Source organism: Vigna angularis, chromosome 4 (genome assembly GCF_016808095.1).
Source record: "Vigna angularis cultivar LongXiaoDou No.4 chromosome 4, ASM1680809v1, whole genome shotgun sequence".
In the NCBI taxonomy this organism is placed as follows: Eukaryota; Viridiplantae; Streptophyta; class Magnoliopsida; order Fabales; family Fabaceae; genus Vigna; species Vigna angularis.
In genome coordinates, this window is record NC_068973.1 from 35,710,084 (window position 1) to 35,729,154 (window position 19,071).

At 32.8% G+C, this 19,071-nt stretch overlaps 3 protein-coding genes across 17 annotated transcripts; all 3 read right to left on the minus strand.

The window, feature by feature from the left end:
* Positions 1–1,140: 1,140 nt before the first annotated feature.
* LOC108331533 (probable E3 ubiquitin-protein ligase RZFP34) lies at positions 1,141–7,696 on the minus strand. 11 transcript variants are annotated; one of them, XM_052877091.1, is made up of 14 exons: positions 7,538–7,689; positions 7,310–7,417; positions 6,511–6,556; positions 4,872–5,578; positions 4,700–4,787; positions 4,210–4,269; positions 4,065–4,097; positions 3,011–3,088; positions 2,687–2,730; positions 2,338–2,378; positions 2,140–2,222; positions 1,948–2,039; positions 1,746–1,857; positions 1,141–1,493 (listed from the first exon to the last, which is right to left on the minus strand). In XM_052877091.1, exons 4-14 carry the CDS (start codon positions 5,063–5,065, stop codon positions 1,383–1,385), a joined length of 936 nt encoding a protein of 311 aa, XP_052733051.1. In that variant the 5' UTR covers positions 5,066–5,578; positions 6,511–6,556; positions 7,310–7,417; positions 7,538–7,689; the 3' UTR covers positions 1,141–1,382. The 11 variants fall into 11 exon arrangements, with proteins under 11 accessions (XP_052733051.1, XP_052733053.1, XP_052733050.1 ...); XM_052877093.1 differs by having other exon boundaries at positions 4,872–5,587; XM_052877090.1 differs by having other exon boundaries at positions 4,872–5,126; positions 7,538–7,688.
* Positions 7,697–9,471: 1,775 nt separating this feature from the next.
* LOC108330483 (uncharacterized) lies at positions 9,472–14,604 on the minus strand. Its single transcript, XM_052876534.1, has 4 exons — positions 14,509–14,604; positions 14,070–14,129; positions 9,878–10,227; positions 9,472–9,679 (listed from the first exon to the last, which is right to left on the minus strand). The coding sequence occupies exons 1-4, from the start codon at positions 14,602–14,604 to the stop codon at positions 9,571–9,573; spliced, it is 615 nt and encodes a 204-aa protein (XP_052732494.1). The 3' UTR covers positions 9,472–9,570.
* On the minus strand, positions 13,765–18,766 carry LOC108331938 (uncharacterized). 5 transcript variants are annotated; one of them, XM_017566968.2, is made up of 9 exons: positions 18,697–18,766; positions 18,272–18,543; positions 17,070–17,730; positions 16,553–16,752; positions 16,209–16,453; positions 14,750–15,903; positions 14,571–14,649; positions 14,238–14,474; positions 13,765–14,129 (listed from the first exon to the last, which is right to left on the minus strand). In XM_017566968.2, exons 1-6 carry the CDS (start codon positions 18,745–18,747, stop codon positions 15,185–15,187), a joined length of 2,148 nt encoding a protein of 715 aa, XP_017422457.1. In that variant the 5' UTR covers positions 18,748–18,766; the 3' UTR covers positions 13,765–14,129; positions 14,238–14,474; positions 14,571–14,649; positions 14,750–15,184. The 5 variants fall into 5 exon arrangements, with proteins under 5 accessions (XP_017422457.1, XP_052733059.1, XP_017422458.1 ...); XM_052877099.1 differs by having other exon boundaries at positions 14,571–14,661; XM_017566969.2 differs by lacking the exon at positions 14,571–14,649.
* Between the last annotated feature and the right edge of the window lie 305 nt (positions 18,767–19,071).

The window sequence follows — 19,071 nt, forward strand, 5'->3', positions numbered from 1 at the left end:
TATCAAATCCATCACAGTGACTACTGAGACTGAGAAAAAGAAAGTAAATATTCACTGTGTTTAGAAAACTTCTTCTTGCTACTCCATAGATACATTTCAACCTGCATTCCATGTGAAATAACTCATATGTCCTTGTCTACTTCCTCCATCTTCTTCCTCTTTCACATTCAAAAATGTATTTTTCATTTTGTATTTCAAAATACAATTTTTTATTCTGAATATACATTTTAGAATGTACTTTACTTTGTGTAAAAAATACAATTTCCACATTCTGAATTATACATTTTAAAATTCAAAATAAAAAAATAATTAAAAACTGTATAATTAGAAATATAAAATTTGCATTTCAAAACGTACAATCTAAAATACAAATGTTATATTTCAGATAATTTTCATTTATTTTATATTTTAAAACGTACAAGAATACAAAATTTATATTGAGTTGTACATTTCAAAACACAATCTTTATATTTCAGAATGTAAAACAATGTTTGTATTTCAAATTGTGAGGTGCGGTAAGAAGCTGCTCTGTGTTTATATTAAGTGATTTGGGCCTCCGGTCCCCACCATAAAAAAACATAAAAGTATTGGCTGCACCTCTATATTTTCCTCCTACACCCTCAACTTTTTTTGTATCTCTATATCATTTTCTGGTTTTTATAGTTACTAATCTTGTGTTTCTCTACATTAGACACGAGACAAGAAAAAGAAAAAGAAATAGTGAATGGACCAGCATCATCAACTAAAAGCACAAAAGAATTGTACAAAGAAAAAGAGCAAAATCATCCTTGAAACTGTTTCTTAAAGAGTGGGATGGAAGTTGATAAAACATTCTTATGACATTTGAAGTTATTTAATTTAAAAAAAAAAAAATCCTTTTACAAGTAGCTTCTTCTTAAAAATAATAATTATAAATTTTCCCACATTCTAATAATAAAAACTTTATTATGCACTCTATCTAAATCTAAATTAGAACCTATAAAATTATAAACTATTTAAATTCTTTAAAAAAAATAATGAACACAAATCACATTTCTTTACTATATAAAACAACTCAAATAAATTACTTCCGCAAATGTTCTAAGAAAACTACGATAAAATTGACCATAGCTCAACTATTAAGATAAGATTGGCAACATGTTTATCAGTACCTGTAGGAACATATATATAAAGTAATAGCTAATTTGAAAGTTGGCATCACCCCAAACAAACAAGTTACACAATGAAGACTGTAACACTAAAACTAAAAGGGTAACCGTAACTAGTTTGCCCCCAACCTGAACATGGTAACTGCTGAGCCACATGATAAACTATTTTTTTCTTACATGTAGTTTGGCTTTCGTGCAGTTGAAATAAGAATTCCCACATGTAAAGGCATTTCATCAGCCTCTTATTTGCCGTGTGTTGTAGGATTTGCAGTTCAAGCACTTTTGGGCAACAAGATGGTATTGGACGTGAGAAGTTTTAGTACAATCATTGCAAAGGATCCAAATCTGTTGAGAGAATATCACCTTTAGTTCTTCACAAATCAAAACATCAGGTAACTTATATATGTTTTCGATCCACGACAAATTTCTAAAAGTTAACTACTGATTCATTATGCAACCTTCACCCTCTATCATTCTCCCTCATTTGCCCAGTCACAACAAAGCATCAATAAATCAAGGACTAGATATATTGTTGCACAGTTTATTATCATGAGGTCCTTATTACACGAGAGCAAAAATAAAAATAAAGATACTGACCATTTTGTTTCGATATGCTTCAGGCATTGGTGTAGCAGCAATCTCCATGTCAAACTTCTCCCAAATCATTGACATGTCACAAACTGACTTCGAGCAGAGAGGGCATGCATACCTGATGCAGAATCAAACCCAAAATCAGCTCATATACTGCAATAGGACTTCAAGCAGATAGAAGAGAGGAGACAAGAGCTGTGATACTCACTGGAAATGTTCCCTCATTTCATTCAGGCAGCTTTTATGTATTGTATGTCCACAGGGCAAAACAAGGACATCATTCACAGATTCAAACAAATACTGTAATCACCAAATTTGTTGCACTTTGTCAATTCCAGTAACTTAACAAATTGGGAATTAGTCGCGGAGCTGCTGAAATAAGAGATTTGTAAAATGTTACCTCGAAACAAACGGGGCAATCGTGATGCATTGCTCCTTCCACACAAGGGTGACTGTTTTTCATTTGAGTTGGATAGCAACAACCTGTGCAAGGAAATCATGAAAGCATTATCAGTATGTAAATCATTTTGACACCATAGTGTTGACATTTAGCGTTTATTAAAACAAAAACAACATGGGATAAGAACATATTACTTACCACATTTGTAGCAGTGGAAGACATTTTCACATCCTCCAGTTCTGTATCAAAACATATCCGAATCAATCAGTCTGAATCTTGATACTAAATAAAGTCAATCTAACAGTGTACACTGATGAGACCATCGATATATAAAGGACACGCACAAGATGCAGTTTTAACCCTTAAGATATAGCTGAGCGGGTGGGGTGGGGGGCTTCAATATTTCAGATAATTTAACTTGATTCTCATAAACACATCTATAAGAAATAAGAAGCTTATGAAAAAATTAACTTCAATTTTAGTTCATATTTTTCCTTCTAAAATTAATGGTAGAATTTGTCCAAATAGACCCTTGCTCACTTCATACCTGCAAATTCCACAGCCACTGCAATGATATTGCTTCTTAGATACCTGCAGCAGACAAAATAAACAACACAGTTTAATAATGTAACACATTCTATCTAACAAATATGTGAAAAGACTATCAGCATTACTGGAGAACATGCAACATAATGGAAATCTGGATAGTTAACAGTTCTTATAATCAGTTCAAATCCATCACTAAACCACTTATCTCAGTAGAGAGAATAGAATCTGGCTATTTAGCAGATAGAATAAATAGACGTATATACATAAAACAAAGTAAAAAAAATTAAATTAAAAATTAAAAAGCCCTGGATTAAGCACTCACATCATCATCAAAGAGCTTACACGTCCCACAGAAGTACTTGCCCATACAAACACCACACTTAATACAGTTTTGCTGAACCTGGAAGCAGCATATATTGACACAAGAAAAACTACTTTAATGACATATCTTAATAATGCAATATCAATATTCATAGTGATCTTATCGACGGTTTGACAAACAATGTATGAATAGTTCAGTAGTTTCAACTTAGAGGGGCACATTACCCGGTCATGTCTAGAAGATCGTAACAAAACTAGTAATTGTTTACACTTTGCTTAAACCATCTAAAAGATATTTCATAACAGTAAAAAGCTATAAAATTCCTTTCAATAATGAATCGTTCTGTTTATTTCTAGGCATATTAGCGCTCTCGCGTACTCACATGCAGAGGTCATCTCCTACCAACACATCTTACTAATACCCTGGTCCCCGGAAACTCAACAGAAGAGGAATAAAGAAGTAAACAAACACCTATTCTTGGTTAAGTACTTTCGAGATACTACTATCACTAAAAAACAATAAGAAATTAAAAGAATAGCTCAATTTTTTTACGACTACACTAGTTATTTTAACTATTAATAAATATGTTACGGTCTTTGTGGTGATAATTATATACTACCTATAGTCCTTAATATCAAGGATACTTTAGCAGAAATCGGTGTTCCTATTGTACAGAGGATTTCATAATTGCTACAAAACATTAAATTTCTTTTCTTTATTTGTCCCTATTAAATATTATGAATGAATGTGTATTCTATTAATAGTAAAGGTAAGATTGGTACATTGATAAATGAATTAATTATTTTTATTGGTCAATGTGATTGTGTTAGAAGTGTCATTGTATCTTACGTACCATCGTGCCACTGTATCTTATATTTTAGATATTAGTTATGTCCAGGTGCCTGTCACAACAGCTAGTGCTTCATAGGTCATCATTACTCTATTATTTGACAAAACTTATTTAATCGCCTAATAAAGTGTTAACTCTTGCATTACCATTAACATACCATTGTGGAAGATTATACTGAAAGATAGCAAGAAAATCTAAACTCACCTCTTGTTCGGTCTCACAAAGTGAACATATAACCTGCATTTGTCGAGTTACTAATTAGCACTACTTCAACAGTGAAACAACAGAGAGAAATGGAGCACGAAATAGCGGATATCCAAATAAGTTATGTTAAAATAAATAAGGATACCTGTTTAACTTGATGGCGGGGAATATCGTGTCTGTGCTTCTGCTCAATGTTGATATTATTCTAGAAAATAACAAAATAACAGCACCAAAAATTAAAGGAATGCTAAACATAAAGGTTATACACAATGACACATTTCCATTCTATTCTCAGTTTTAAGTTATCATCCGAGTCAGCTTGAACATAATTTATCAGAAAAGACCCCACATTAAAACAGTAGGTCGAATTTACTTTCATTTGCTGTTCAAGTTTACAGAACCTTTTCCCGTAGGCAGTGCCACAAAATGAACAGGCAAGAAAATTTGAAATCAGTATTCGTTGGTTCTATGCATATTGCCTCAATTACAAGAAAACAAAAGAAAAAGAGAGAAGGGTTTCCTAATTTTAAAATAAGAAGGAACCTTGTCATTAATGTCAAAAAGACAACAAGCGTAGATAAAGTATTTGAATAAAAACAACCATAGCGAAATACTAGGATGAGAAATCAACTCACTTTTGCCTCATTGTGACAATGGCGGCAATTAAAAATCTCATTGCAACAGGGGGCCCTAATACGGCATCTTCTCCGGTAATGTTGACATCTGCAGGAGAAACCAATGTCTTCTACAAAAAGAAAAGGGAATGCAAAAATGTAAATAGAAATAGTGTAGGAACATAGACTTTACCCATATTCCATATATCCTCTCTCACGCAAAGTATTGATCTTTTGGTGATCTGTTGATTGACTTGATTCTTCTCCAAGTATGTGCTCTTCGTTTGATGGTAGATGATTATACACGTCTTTCTCAGTCACATGCTTCTTGTCCTTGCAGTCAAGCTGCAGAGACTCAGAAGTGTGCAATACTGCCACCACTCCCATGATGCAAGCTATCTTCAGATAAGATTAAAAGCTATCTAGAAGCAGAAGTAAGCCTGATGATCTGCATGCAAGAAAGTATTTAGAAATAAGCCCAAAACTTCTAGAAGTCATATGTTGTCGCCCCCATCAAACCAGGTAAACACTGAATCCACTGTTGCTTTCTTCTACACTGCTGAAGATCAATTGAAAGCAGCAACAACAAAATTGAATTCAGGTTGGCCAGCTCCAATCAGTAATACTCCAAGAGGGAACACACCAAAACAAGAGCATACACAATAATTCTACATAAACCAATAGATTGCAACCAACACAATGATCACTTGATTTCTTGAAGAACTTCTGGAATCAAGTCCCAGTATACTGGAGCCAAGCAATAGACACCCCAACTATGTTTAGAGCAATAAATCACTCGATCAAATATGCCTTCCAAATAATGAAGATGGAGTAATTATGTCTTAATTTTATTCTCCATGGAGGACCGGGCCTTCCATACTTGGCAGTTCTGCAAGACTCCTGCAAGAACTGAAACTTACCAAAAGCAAAAACTTAAAAAGGTTACTTTTTCAATTGGTCCCTAACTTTATAAATTTTTCTGAGTGAGTCCTCCAAAAACTGAAATTTACCATGGTATATTTTACTAATTATCAGGATACATTTGGAAGAACAATTTAATCAAGTTTCTAACACGCTTATTAAATGGGAGCTTAGTTATACAAAACTTAACTGCAAATTTAGGCTAAAAAGCTTATTTTGATAAATTTGCTCGTAAGACCTTTTCAGCTGAAAAAAGAGGCCTCCAAGGTCGCAAGACCAAATAAACCCCTTCAAACACTCACAGATGTTTTCATATAGATTATATTGGCTAACGCCATTTAGACCCCATTGATGCTTGTTTAAAGTCAATGCATGCCTTTTTGCCGTTCCTGCAATCGCCTTTATTATAAAAGTATAAATATCTAATCAAAATTTTAGACACCAAAAAAGCTTAATTGAGAATTCAATGAAACTAAAGGACCAATAGTTTAACCTATTATTGAAATTTCATGCAATCTGCAGCTTGATAGATCCCATTTGGTTAAATTCATTTTTTTTCTCCTTCTTCTTCTTATTTCAGTTAGTTTACTCGACAACGTATTCGTTCAAGGTCGTGACCCCTTTGCAAAAGGATGGTTCGCACTACTAAAAAGACAAATCCGTATTAAAGATTCAAAATCATGATGTCCTTGTCCATATTCCAAATAGGTTTGTCTTTAATGGAAACTTCTCTAGGCCGTAGATGAAAAGCGGGACGGAAGAAAAAAGAACACGAAGATCGGTATATTCATAATGAGGAATGCTAACAATCTCTGACACTCTCTTCCCAAGACTTGGTTAGAATTTATTAGAAAACATAATTTTCAGTGGTTTAATTTCTAAATCAGGAGAGAAAAATGAGTGGAACTCACCAGAAAGTGTTTTTTGAACAGCCGAAGCATCAAGCCAACCCTTTCACTGTTCATATAGGCAAAGAAGCAGATGCATAATCGTCATGAATTATGCAAAAGGAAATTCCATAAATGCTTCAACCAAACCAAATTTCTATCATATATCTTTTGTCGCCGCTAATAGAAGGCATTAAAGACAAACTAAAAAAAAGGTATTGTAGACAAAAGGCAAGGATACGGTAATAAAGATGTGCTTTTCGGGCAACTCTGCCCTTCATAAATAAAGGGATAACGTTTTGATAAAGGGAATCCTCCTAAATTACAATACCCTGCAAAATATTTCAACTCAGTCGCATGCTACCGATTATTCTACCTCAAAACATTTGCAGTCACAAATCCTCTATATTATTCGACTGGCAAAGAAGAGGTATAGAGATTCTCCACAATAGAACATCTCCATAAGATTAGTACCAAAACGCTTAATAATATTGGGTAGTCCAAGTGTCACCGTAATGCGATTATGCGACTCCACAAACAGAAAAGACGATTATAGTAGTCGGAGAAACAGAATCTACCTCTTACAGTTATAAGACTAAATACACCACTGTAAATAGCTGATTGTGATTCTGCGTTTGAATGCAGAATACACTCACGAGATTAATGGAAGAAATAGCAAAAGCAGAAAACGCTCAGACCCTGAATTTTCATAGATGCACATACATACTATCATACAATCTGAACTATATACAAAACAATAACATAAATGCAACCAATGCTTCTCAAAGCATTTAATAACACACAATTCAAGTCCAAAACTAACCGTCCATAAAATCATCAAACACCACAAAGAAAGCAATCCCACACATTTTGTCAATTGACAGCATCAATTCAACCAAGCTTTCCCGATACTTGAAATGATGCTGCATTTCTAGAAACAAAGCACAGCACAAACTTAAAGAGAATACAAGAATAAAATAAGCACAATAGCGGGCAAAGGTAGCAAAGAAAGAAGAAGAAATGGTAAAAATTTTGTGACAGTACTACGAACTTTAGAGCCAGAGAGAGTGTTGGGCGATCCAATTCAAAATATAGATACGACGACGGTGTCCCAAATCGAAAGTAGAGATTGGTATCTCTCCCCTGACCCAGCACAAAAGGATGTGGAGGAGGAACACACAGGGAGAAAGTGAATTAGAATCACAACCCAATTTATAGGTCTGGGATATGCAAGTCCTTCCAGAGCTTTCTCAAACTTCCAAGACTACCCTTTTACATTTTGGATTTTACACATCTGAAATGTTTACATATAAGATAAGATTGGTTTTTCAATGCTCAACTTCACTTTATATTTAACATTATTTTTCTTTCTAATGGGAATGATTAAATTTTAATTTGAGAAAGTAAAATTGTGGATTGTTAAAGTTTCTCTATAAAATATTTATTTATTTATGTACAATGTGTGCCAGGACTTTTATCCCCTCTTAATATTATTATTGGAACAAGTTGAAAGACAGTCTATGAATCTACTTAAATGATCTACTTATACAAAGTATAGAAATTTAAAAGACATAGTAGTTATGAAAATATTCATAATTTAAATTTTTATTTATAATAATTAAAGTATTTATATTATTAACTTATTTTTTAAAATTGAATATAAATTGTTTAGTAATAATGAGATAAAAATAGAAATTATAAAATACTTTTAAAATATTTTATTTTTAGATTATGTTAATTAAGTTATAAATTATTTTAAGGTATATATTTAAAATATTTTCTAAGTGAAGGAAGAGAGAGAAAAGGACACGTATAAAACTTAAAGAAGACACAAAGATATTTAGAGAGGACACGTGTGTTGAACACGTGTGATAATGATAACACCATTGTCGCATAACACGACAATAGCACCGTAAATCCTGACATGGTCGGTTTGGATGGTATCCGCCCATAGTTTCCAACAAAATAGTTTTAATAGTTTTTAAATTTGTGCATGAAGATAATCTTTGACAAGACACAAACAATTGAAGTATATTTTTTAACAATTTAATTCAGTTTTCTCGCGGTCAAAATTATTTTATCTAACTATTGATGGGTTTCTCGATAAAAAAAGTAAAATGTCAAAAAGGTGAGTTAAGTAATACTTATATTCTTCCAATAAGATAAGATATAATTAAAACTGAAATGATAATCCTTCTTTACTTATTGTATGTACATTAGATCACTTTATCATGTACTTTTGTTTTTATTTTGCTTTTACTAAGAAAGAAGAAAATGTAAAAGAAAAATATAGCATTACTAGTTAATGATAGAGTTCATCAATGCAATATCAAACTATCATAATTAGTTAATGAAATAAGAGTAGTTACTGATTGAAGTTATTTAATGTTAGTTTAGTTAATGTTAGAGATAATCAGTAAAATATTATCATAATTAATTATGAAACTAAAAGTAAATCTAAAATTAACTCTAATGAATACAGATATTTATAAAATTAACTCCAACAAATACATATTTTTATAAACCTTCTATAGAGTTTTTTTTTTGGAATTAGTGACATCTAAGGTAACATTTTTTTGTTAAATAAATATTGAATAGTAAATTTTCATATAAGATAGTTAAACTCAATTTATTTTATCTTCATTTCATTTATTTTTGTATTTTATATATATATATATATATATATATATATATATATATATATATATATATATATTACCTCGAGAAACACTTTTTTTACTTCATCCCTCCGCACATTGTCCACATCCAAGATCCAATCACAAAGATATTTCTCCCTAACCTGTTGCAGTTCCTCCTGCAAAGAGATAAATGCACAATATATTAATAAAATGCAACATCTTCTATCAAAGCTCCCAAAAATGAAAATTTTTATACCTTACATTTTTGTAGGTGGGCATTGTGTTGCTTTCGTATTCCTCAGCGACATCCCACAACTCCGTAAATCTCAAAACAATAACTCCACAATCATACTTACATCAAACAAAGTCCAAAATACAAATAATGTTATTTAACATATAAATGAAACAATAAAATTTTTTATTTGCAGAAATAAGCATTAAAAACTTACAAGTTTGGTTGGCTTGGAGTGTGCAAGTGTTGTACCTGCAACGTAGTTGACCTGGTTGTGCAAAACATTTGACTGAAGTCCTCACTTATTTTGTCTTTGCTACCACTGCAGTTTCTACACCATGAGTTTTACAAAAAATGGTTCCTTGGACATGGAATTGTATATAAATGGCATAATAATTGTGTCAAAAGATCTAAACCAGTAAATGGTCAAAAAAATTAGAAAAAAACTTCATACTTTCCACCCAAAAACGCCATCAACCACTAAATCTTCTACACCACTTCAACCCACACTAAACCATACCTTGAAAGGGTCCGGGGACACTCTAGCGATACTCCGGCGATGCTCCGGTGGCCACCGCAAGGGTCCGACACAGGGAAGGAAGCGGGTGGGAGGAATCGATATTCAAAACGCGCCCTTGGTTGGCTGGGCCAGAGGGAAGACGATGCCGTCTTCGGTTCGTCTGCCAACACTGGAGCTGCGGCGACCCACAATTCGAACTGCCTGGCTGGGTGGAAGACGACGGACACCGACGACACTACGACGACATTGGATGGAGGGAAAACGACAACGTCTAGGGGCGGCGAGTATCCGACGAGAGTTGTGGTGGCTGGTTCGAAGGTGCTCCATGAAATGTTCTCCCGCTTCTCTCTCTGAAAATATTTCAATCTCAAATTTTCAAAATAACCCTATATTTTGAATCTGTCCCCAATTCTCTCATTACCACGTCATTCTTTCATTTAAAAAAAAATTTCCACGTGCACCAGTCACATTTATACACGCGTCCAGTGTCTAAATGTTATCAAAAACAGGTTGTTCAAATATATTTTCCTAACAATAATTAATTTTTACTTTAAAACAGTAAATGTTACTTTAAAAGCAGTGATAACTTACTTGAAAAGCATTTTCTAAAAGAAATAATGATGACAGTAGAAATTTAACAGCAATAATAGAAATTATTATTATTATTATTAGTATTATTGTTATTGTTAACTGTCGTAACAATTTACAATACCAATAGTTTAATATTATTAATATTGTAATAAACTCAAAGTAAACAAAGTAATAAAATGTTATTGATATAAAATTTAAATACAATAAATAGTAAATATTTTTTAATATTACAACACAAATTTATTATTTTAAATACAACAAAAACAAATATATGTATATAATACAATTAATCATTTCCAAAACATAAAATATATTAAAATCAAAGTTGATTGTTTGACTAATTAATTTATTAATAAAGAGATAAAATGTATAATAAATCACTTTTTACATTTATTGGAGTTCACTTAAACATAAATAAAATATTGCTTATATACACGTAAAGATTAGTGAATGTGTTAAAATTTGATCTTAACGGTAAAAACTTTGTTTATTTTAGTTGTAAATAAATTGATATTGTTCCTATTAATGAGGATTTCCCATTTATCTCAACAGATATCTTAGTTTAATTTTTTATGGATAAAATTTTCGATATAGTTGGTCATTAATACTAACTTTAAAATTTTAGGTATTTATTTTTATACAATGCTTAACTTTTTTAATATTAAATTTATACTTAAATGTTTACTATATCAAAATCTAATGTGTTTGCTTGATAATTTTAACTCAATTGCATAAAGTATTAAATTAAGAATCAAATGTCGGTATACAAATATTTATTTATAATCAAATATAATTTTGTTCTTTAGCTTTACCTATAAATACATATTATGAATATCAAATAAAGTTTTCATTCAATACTTAATTATTGTTTACCAAAAGTTCTTACAAACTTCAACATCTCTTCTATCTTTAAGAACGAAACTAATAAGAATTTATGCTAAGCAATCCTACAAAATCTAATAAAAAAAATTATTCCTTCACATATAGTTAAAGTAACACTTTTCTTTCTTATAAAAATAGAAAAATAAAGTTTTTTTGAATTTCAAATATTCAAATTTACCAATAGAATACGAAGACTTACTTCACATTTTGAATTGCACCGAAAAGACTATTCATCCCAAAGAGGTTTATGTAAAATTTTGGGAAAAAGACAAAAAATACTGTTTTATTTGTCAAAGAAAGATGAAATATGGTATAAAAAATTAATTAATCAGTTTAATATATGTTAAAAAGTAGACTTTAAACCTAACTCACACACCTCTCACGTCGTAGTATATACATCATCTCAAGAGTGTCACTCGAGTGCAGAAGTAGATATTTTCACTAAGCCTGGTATCAGAGCCAGGTTCGCTATCAAGCCGTCATTATCGGACCACATGAACTTTAAGCCTAACTCAAACTCACACAACCGATTTATAAGGTGAAATTTACACTCACTTATATATCATAAATTGACCTTATCTTTAGTCGATATGGAACTTTCAACAAATGTATCATCAAACACAAACTCCATAAACTTTTCATTATTTCTATTCACTGTCTCAGAATTTCCAAATAAGAGTTTTTCAAGGATTGCCTTAAAGAATATTATGTTATAAGAAGACGTAGGTTTCTCTGACTTCCTATAAATAATAAATTTAATAAAAGGCACGGTCCTCAGGCATGAATCTTTTCTTTTGCTGTCTGAACATTCATTCTATTCTAAAGTCAATTTCCTAAGAAGCAATCTTCAACAAGAGAAGATGCACAGAATGAATTTTATCATGTACACGCAAGAGTGTTACGTGGCAATGAAAAAAAAATGCATTTAGGTTGTTGCATAATTACCTAATCCGTAAGTAAACTATTACTTTAATTCAGTCGAAGCAAAATCTGATTGGTTGGAGTACTTCAAATAAACGTTGTTGCTTTCATGTGTTAACCTCTGAAGTCAAGATTGAGGATGCCGAAAGAGGAAGTGTGTACCGATGTGTATGTGCCATGTGGAAAGATTTGGTTAATCATATTCTCAATAATGCGTTTCATGACAAAGATAGCTTTTTCGAGTGTCAATCATTGAGAGATTTATCTAATAAATTGGTGAAAGCTGAAAAGGACTTTCGCAAACACAGATCAAATTGTAGTGTTGGGGTTTTGATTGCCACTTTGATAAGGTGTACTAGCTAGAAATCACGTAAGAAAAATGTATGAGAAACATGATTATTTTAACTCATACAATGCATGCATCGTTACATGATTTATATAAGAACTAAGTTATACACGAACAGTTTTATGCAAATGCGTTCAAACTAAGGTTTGTTTATGGAAATTGTTTACCATACGTTATTGACACAAGAAATGTCTTAGTTTTTTGTTTGCGTCAGAGTTATTTCGATTTCGTCTAACTATTTTCTAAAGATTATGTAACTTATGGAAATTTGTTAAACTTTCTTGTTTTGGTTGTACACTCAGTCATACTTATTGCCATTTGTATCTTAGGATGACGACAAAATATTCGCATGGAAGAAAAAAATATCAATGTAATTTTAGGATATTATTTTGATACTCAACAAAATTTTACCAACACTTTACATCAACTATTTTATCTTTCAATCCCTCTCTTTCTTTACAAATACAAAAATTGACCAGAACATTCTTAAAAATAAATTGTAAAGTATGTATAAAAATATATTGTGTGTGAAAATAATAATACACAAACATTTTCCATAATTTTATTTTCTTTTCACGTTTTAGTAAACTTAGTTGGCAAGAAGGAAATAAACTAGTAGTTTGTCTATACATGTAGGTATGAGATGCATTTGTGATTGGAAAATATCTTTTTGCATACAAACTAATAAAATAATGATACATGGTCTATTATCAAAAAATATTAAAAAAAGTTGTTAACATATATCATTTGTAATTTTCACTTAGTAGATGAAATGAAAATGATGATCACTTATGAAAAACATTTTTTTGATTGCACTAACTGATAACTCACTTTTAAGATATTTTGAATTAACGTTTACATAAAAAAAAGAGATTGAATAGTAAAATAGTGGATGTAAAATATGTGTAAAAATTTGTTGGTGGAAAAATAATAGTACCAATGACTTATTGTTAGGATATTAACTTTTACCTTTATTGATAAATAATCCATAGAATTACTTTTTTGTTCATCCATTTACATTTTCCATGTTAGTTTAATAACGAAGAGAGTATTGTTTTTTTTTATTGATTTATTTAGGATACAAATGTACTGCTACCCTCTTAAATTTAAGATACCGAAATAATCAACCTTTTCTTACACTTAGATAAATTTCTAACTAAGAAAATGCTTAAACAAGTCAAAAAGCTCCCAAATGAGGGTTTCTCCTGGATAGAGAGAAAAAAGTACCTAGAAATTCAACAGATATGAAACTGTACAAATGGTTGATGCCTCAACCATAGAATCCTAGTTTCGTTTTTGAGATAGTAATATCTCTTTCAATGATGCTATTGTTGAACTTAAGTAGGGTGGATCGGCTAATTGCCAACACATGTCTTTTTCTATAATTTTCTTTCCACCCTTTATTATGTGACATCTAATGATTTGTCACCTGAGTATACTCCACCAAGAGACCATAACCGAAGTTGCGGGGAGCCTGGGAACCACATGAAAATCTACTTCAACAATCACGCCCTGAAAATTATCGAATCAATTTAGACATCAAATCCATAAACATTGTATGGTGAGAATAAAAAATGAAAATGTCTATTCCACTAGTGTACAAGTTGAATGGCTCCATACATGTAGGTGCCAGGCAACCACCACAGAATTGGTGGCGATTGTAGCACAGAAGTCAAAAGATCTCCCGAAAGATTAACAAGAAGACAAGGATGTAGATTTCAAAGCAACTTAAAGCTCAGAAAGAAATGCATCTGGTCACGGAATATCTACAAAGCCCCATCGTCAACCATGAATAACTTCTTTCTCTATTCTGGAGCATGAACTTGAATTCTTGTCTGTGGCTACCTTCAGGGCACACTATACAAAAACAATGGACCAAATTGCCAATTACAGCAGTCAGAAGACCAAGAACATTCCGGTTAGTTAAAAGGAACACCAGAAAGGAGTATTTACCAAGTGATATAGGGTTATAGAGATCATAACCCATTATGCTCAGTCTGGCAGTAGGGGTTTAGGTAGCTTGAATGAGGGTCTAAATTCAAACCTTTTTGTCATTATTGTACACACAAACAATGTATAGTGAATATAAAACAAAACATTAATCTAGTGTTGTTATAGATTTGATTGCTTACACTAACGGCATGATGGTTTGATCTGCAAAACCCCTTGACGTCTGAATGCATGTTAACAACCTCAACAAGACCCTGACTGTTTTGTTCGTTCCTTTTCATTTCTTTTGGCACTCTGGAGTTCATCCTCCCCAAAGTAGGGAAAGCATCTGACAAAATTGAGCCAGCCAGATAACAGCCTCAAATATGCATTAGAGAAGCTTCCTCAAACTTCCAACAACCATGGGTCAAACTCCACCCTAAGCTGTATTTGGAAGGTCAATAATCTTTTTGCAAAAAGTCTTCTGGTTTCGTGAACTGAACAGTTCTGGAATGGGTACCTCCTTAAAGGCAATATTACATAATTTTTTTATTCTTGCAAATTCATTGCTTAAGGATAACAAGCCACGACATAGCCTCAAGTGGATAAGCTGAAAATGAGTTTCAACCCTAACATAGTCAATCTATTTTCAATATGGGCCAGTCACTGGATTGTTGAAAAAGCATAGGATTTTCAGCCATTTGAGAACTTAAATCAAGAGATATAGGCTGGAGCAATCCACTGTTGGACAAGTCTTCCAAGGCCTTAATGTCTTGTTGCAAACGGGCCACATGTAGAACGGTATGGTCCAGAACTAAAGGATCATCAGGAGGATTTTGGAGAAGGGTGAGCAAATTCTGTTTATAAACTTGAGCAGTCAATGACGGTTTTGCAACCTGCCGATGTCTACAGAAATTTGCCACTTTGATGACATGTTTACAGAGGTTTCCCAACCTAGACCAGGAACAATCACAAAGTGAAAAATCTGAACCAAGATTCCAAACTGTATATACCAAGCTTCTGTCAGTCTGGGATAAAACTTTGGCAATATGGAGATTTTGTTCATCCAGCATCACGTCAACATCAGGAATATGAAGAGCATGATTCCAAGCATTAGGGGAGAAAGAATTGTCACTTACATTCTCAAAATATCCTGTCTCTAAACTGTACTGATCCAACCAGTATAACGAGTGAAATTTGGTAGTTAAAGCATGGATTAACCAGTCAACTCTTAGCCAGAAATTACCACAATCCTCCTTCAGAAGCATAGATTTTAATGTTAGGTGATAGGATTCTATTGCAGCATGGGACTCAGGGGTTGTCACCGGGAATGATTTTATTGCATCAATCCACATATCTGCATTAGAAAACACAGAGCCACGATATTCAAGAAACGGTATTAATTCTAAAAATACTCTCAAACGACTGGATACTCCACTAATTATAATAAAAATAATCAGCCAGTTGTAGAAACACTAACGCAATTATTGCCCCACAAAACTTAAGGCACCTATCTGGTGGTGAGACTGAGAATGAAATGAATTTGGATATAAAATCTGAATCAGAATGTTTCAGATCAAAACTAATTATGATGTGTGCCTACAGCAGCAAGAGCAGATATTTCTTCAATGAATACAAAATGAATCATCAATTGAGCAATACCTATTCTAGTTTGCCAATGGTTTTTGAAATAGTCCATAAAGGCACACTGGTCAACAAAAATTTGAATGAACTCTTCAACAGAATCCATAGCATTTGGCCCACATTTTGTACAGTACAGAATCCATCCCAAATGCATAAACATCTCACGTTGCACCTCAAAGTTGCAGCATTTCTTGATGAGTTTTTTAATCAAAGTACGACAAACATGCCAGACACATAATAGGACGCGGCACTGGAAAGCCTCTCTGCAATGAGCAAGATCACACTACATTTGCTATTCAGGTGGGTCTCTTAAAAATACAAAAACGTTTAACGAAACTAAAGAACCACACTAATCTCTTTACCTTATGATAGAAAATTGCAAAGATGGATCATCCAACAAAATAGCATTTGGCCTCCATCTGGGATCCTTCGTTCGTAATCTTTCAGATAGCAATACAATCCACTTATGAATAGATTTACCAACAAAAGATGAGGTGATGATCCAGGCAACCGGAATTGCATTTTGGGATGAATTGAAAACAAGTAAAGAACATACAGGATACTGTCAATGAGAATAAAGAAAAAGCGTATGAGACATTCTAAAGTCCTGCAATGTTCTGCTGACGTAACTAATTTTTCCTCGTAACAAAAGATGGCCTGGGTGTGTAATATTCATGATTATATTGATGAAATTGGTTATTACTAATGCCCAAGGCAGATTCAAAAGATGACAATATATGTTTCTTCTAAACATGCACTTTTCCCATCTAAACAAGCTAAAAATCATAGCCTTTAGCCAGTCCTGACTTCATGCATAACTAAGTAATGAAATGTAAGTTCCTCGGTTGAAAAGGTAAACACAAGAGCAATGTGCAATACCTTGAGCTTTTTCAAGCCAAAACCTGAATGAAACGAAATTAAACTATTATTTCCATAACGGAGCATTTGTTGCAGCTGCCAATCTGTTTGTATACCCAACACAAATGGTTCTGAAGCTGAGTTATCTTGAAAATAGAAAACATGCTTCTGATGCCTCTGAACCCACATCTTTACACTGTGTTCATCATTTTCGTGTAGCTCATGTGAAGAATTACGAATAGTCCTTTCCATGTTACGTACATCATTTCGAGTGAGAAAACCATCACGGTTTTGGGGCCCACCTTGCTTCTGCATCTCCTCTGTATGGTGCTGTATTATCTTGTCCAAAGATATTCCAACGTAAAGCAAAGACATCACTTTCTGGCGTAACTCATCCGAAATTCGTGGAGCATACATGGCTCTCGTCCCCACGGCATCCCTGTCAAGCAATCCATGACATGGTGCCCCTGATTTATCTACGTGCCTTTTTTGGTTATATATGATTAGTGCAAGGAGAGGCCTGGTGTAAAGTCTTTTAATAGTGAAATGGCAAAGGCACCCTCTCATCATGTGACGCCTCCCCGGCCTGCTCCCCTTCCCTGAAGCAGGCTTGGAGCTCATACCCTCCCCTACACCTGAGTCGCTGTCTCGGTAGTCTTCGGGACCATAAGAACACCAGTATCTAAATATCAATGCATAGTTTCATATTGCCAATTAGCCAAATCTGTTCATATTATAAGTCAACTGAGGCTTGAATCACAAAACTATAAAAACAAAAAGATCCACAATTTGAGGGAAAAATGAATAAATAGTTTACATAGAGAGAAAGTTTTTATAAGAACTTCCAAGAGAAAAAATAAAATAAGTTTTTCCGTAAGCAAATATTAGCTAATGCACGAGTTAAAAATAAAAAATAGAGAAACTATATGAGATAGCCTCTACAAATTACCTTACACATTTTAGCTTAATAAACAAACCAAGAATTGTTTATAGAGAACTTTCTCCCAACAGCCCATATTGTCATTCAATCTCATGTGGCCTCTATGATAAGTTTGTTGATGTCTACAATATCTATCTTCAAATTCATATCAGTAATGGTTCCTTATCGGTTGAAATTAAACCCAATTTTACCTCTACACCAACCATACATAGAAATTAAACTAAGAAAATAGTTAGCATATTTTCGTAACTGTAATTTTGAATTGAAAGAAAACTAATCTTACAGAGTGTATTCAAGGTAACCATCAACCCTTGGTTTGGCAATGCTTCCTTCAGGTCTCTTCCTTCTTGATTCTATGCGAAAACTCGCAGGGCATTCGGGATTGAAAGATTCCCCTTTGACAAAATCATCAACTCTGGCAAAAGGAATGAGAGCAATATCATCACCACCTTGGCGACCACCTTCCAATCTAACCCAATTTATGTGAGCAGCAGAAAACTCTGTACAAAGAGGATCTTGCACAGGAAGGTTCAGAATGTCCTCCATTCTCGGCATCTAACATTCCCCAAACAAAATCAACAACTCAAAACATCACCCATTTTCAATTCCAATTAATGAATCATATATCATTCTCATTCTCCAAAATTAAACCGAAAGAATTCGTGTAACATTAATAGTAAAAATTCTTGAGTGGGAAATTCGGTTTACCTTGGTCGCATTCGCGTCAACGAAGTGGATGCAATGTTTTGGGATTAGCATATGTCAGGATCCGAAAGTGCTTATTTACATTAAAAGAGTTAATAAATTATGTAATTTAAAATATATTTTTTAAAAAAACTTTTGTGATTTGAAAATTATTTTTTATATAAAATAAAACTTTTAGACTGTACAATCTATTTTTTAAAATTTAATTATTCAATATGAAGGTTTTTATTGAATGTGTTTATGAGGAATGGGTTATACATTTCGTTGTAAAATATCTTGTTATAACTTTTTCACTAATAATAAAATAATAGTATATTTCACTTATTTATTTATTGTAAAAACCTCAGCACAATCTCCTCTACCATTTTACTCTAAAAT

Bases quoted from the DNA above. Each gene is read 5' to 3' on its own strand.
- LOC108331938 (XM_017566969.2), bottom strand. From the start codon at position 18,747: ATGCTAATCCCAAAACATTGCATCCACTTCGTTGACGCGAATGCGACC. The intron at 16,753-17,069 runs GTATTGCACATT...TCTCATTGACAG, and splicing joins TTGGCTTGAAAAAGCTCAAG to TATCCTGTATGTTCTTTACT. The intron at 15,904-16,208 runs GTATTGCTCAAT...TTTCTAATGCAG, and splicing joins CCATTGGCAAACTAGAATAG to ATATGTGGATTGATGCAATA.
- LOC108330483 (XM_052876534.1), bottom strand. From the start codon at position 14,604: ATGGGTTATGATCTCTATAACCCTATATCACTTGGTAAATACTCCTTT. The intron at 14,130-14,508 runs GTAATTGGCAAT...GATAATTTTCAG, and splicing joins TTCTTGGTCTTCTGACTGCT to GGCGTGATTGTTGAAGTAGA. The intron at 10,228-14,069 runs GTCTCTTGGTGG...AAATATTTTCAG, and splicing joins TCCCCGCAACTTCGGTTATG to AGAGAGAAGCGGGAGAACAT.
- LOC108331533 (XM_017566276.2), bottom strand. From the start codon at position 5,065: ATGGGAGTGGTGGCAGTATTGCACACTTCTGAGTCTCTGCAGCTTGAC. The intron at 2,379-2,686 runs GTATGAAGTGAG...GTTTTGATACAG, and splicing joins AGTGGCTGTGGAATTTGCAG to AACTGGAGGATGTGAAAATG. The intron at 1,858-1,947 runs GTGAGTATCACA...ATTCTGCATCAG, and splicing joins GAAATGAGGGAACATTTCCA to GTATGCATGCCCTCTCTGCT.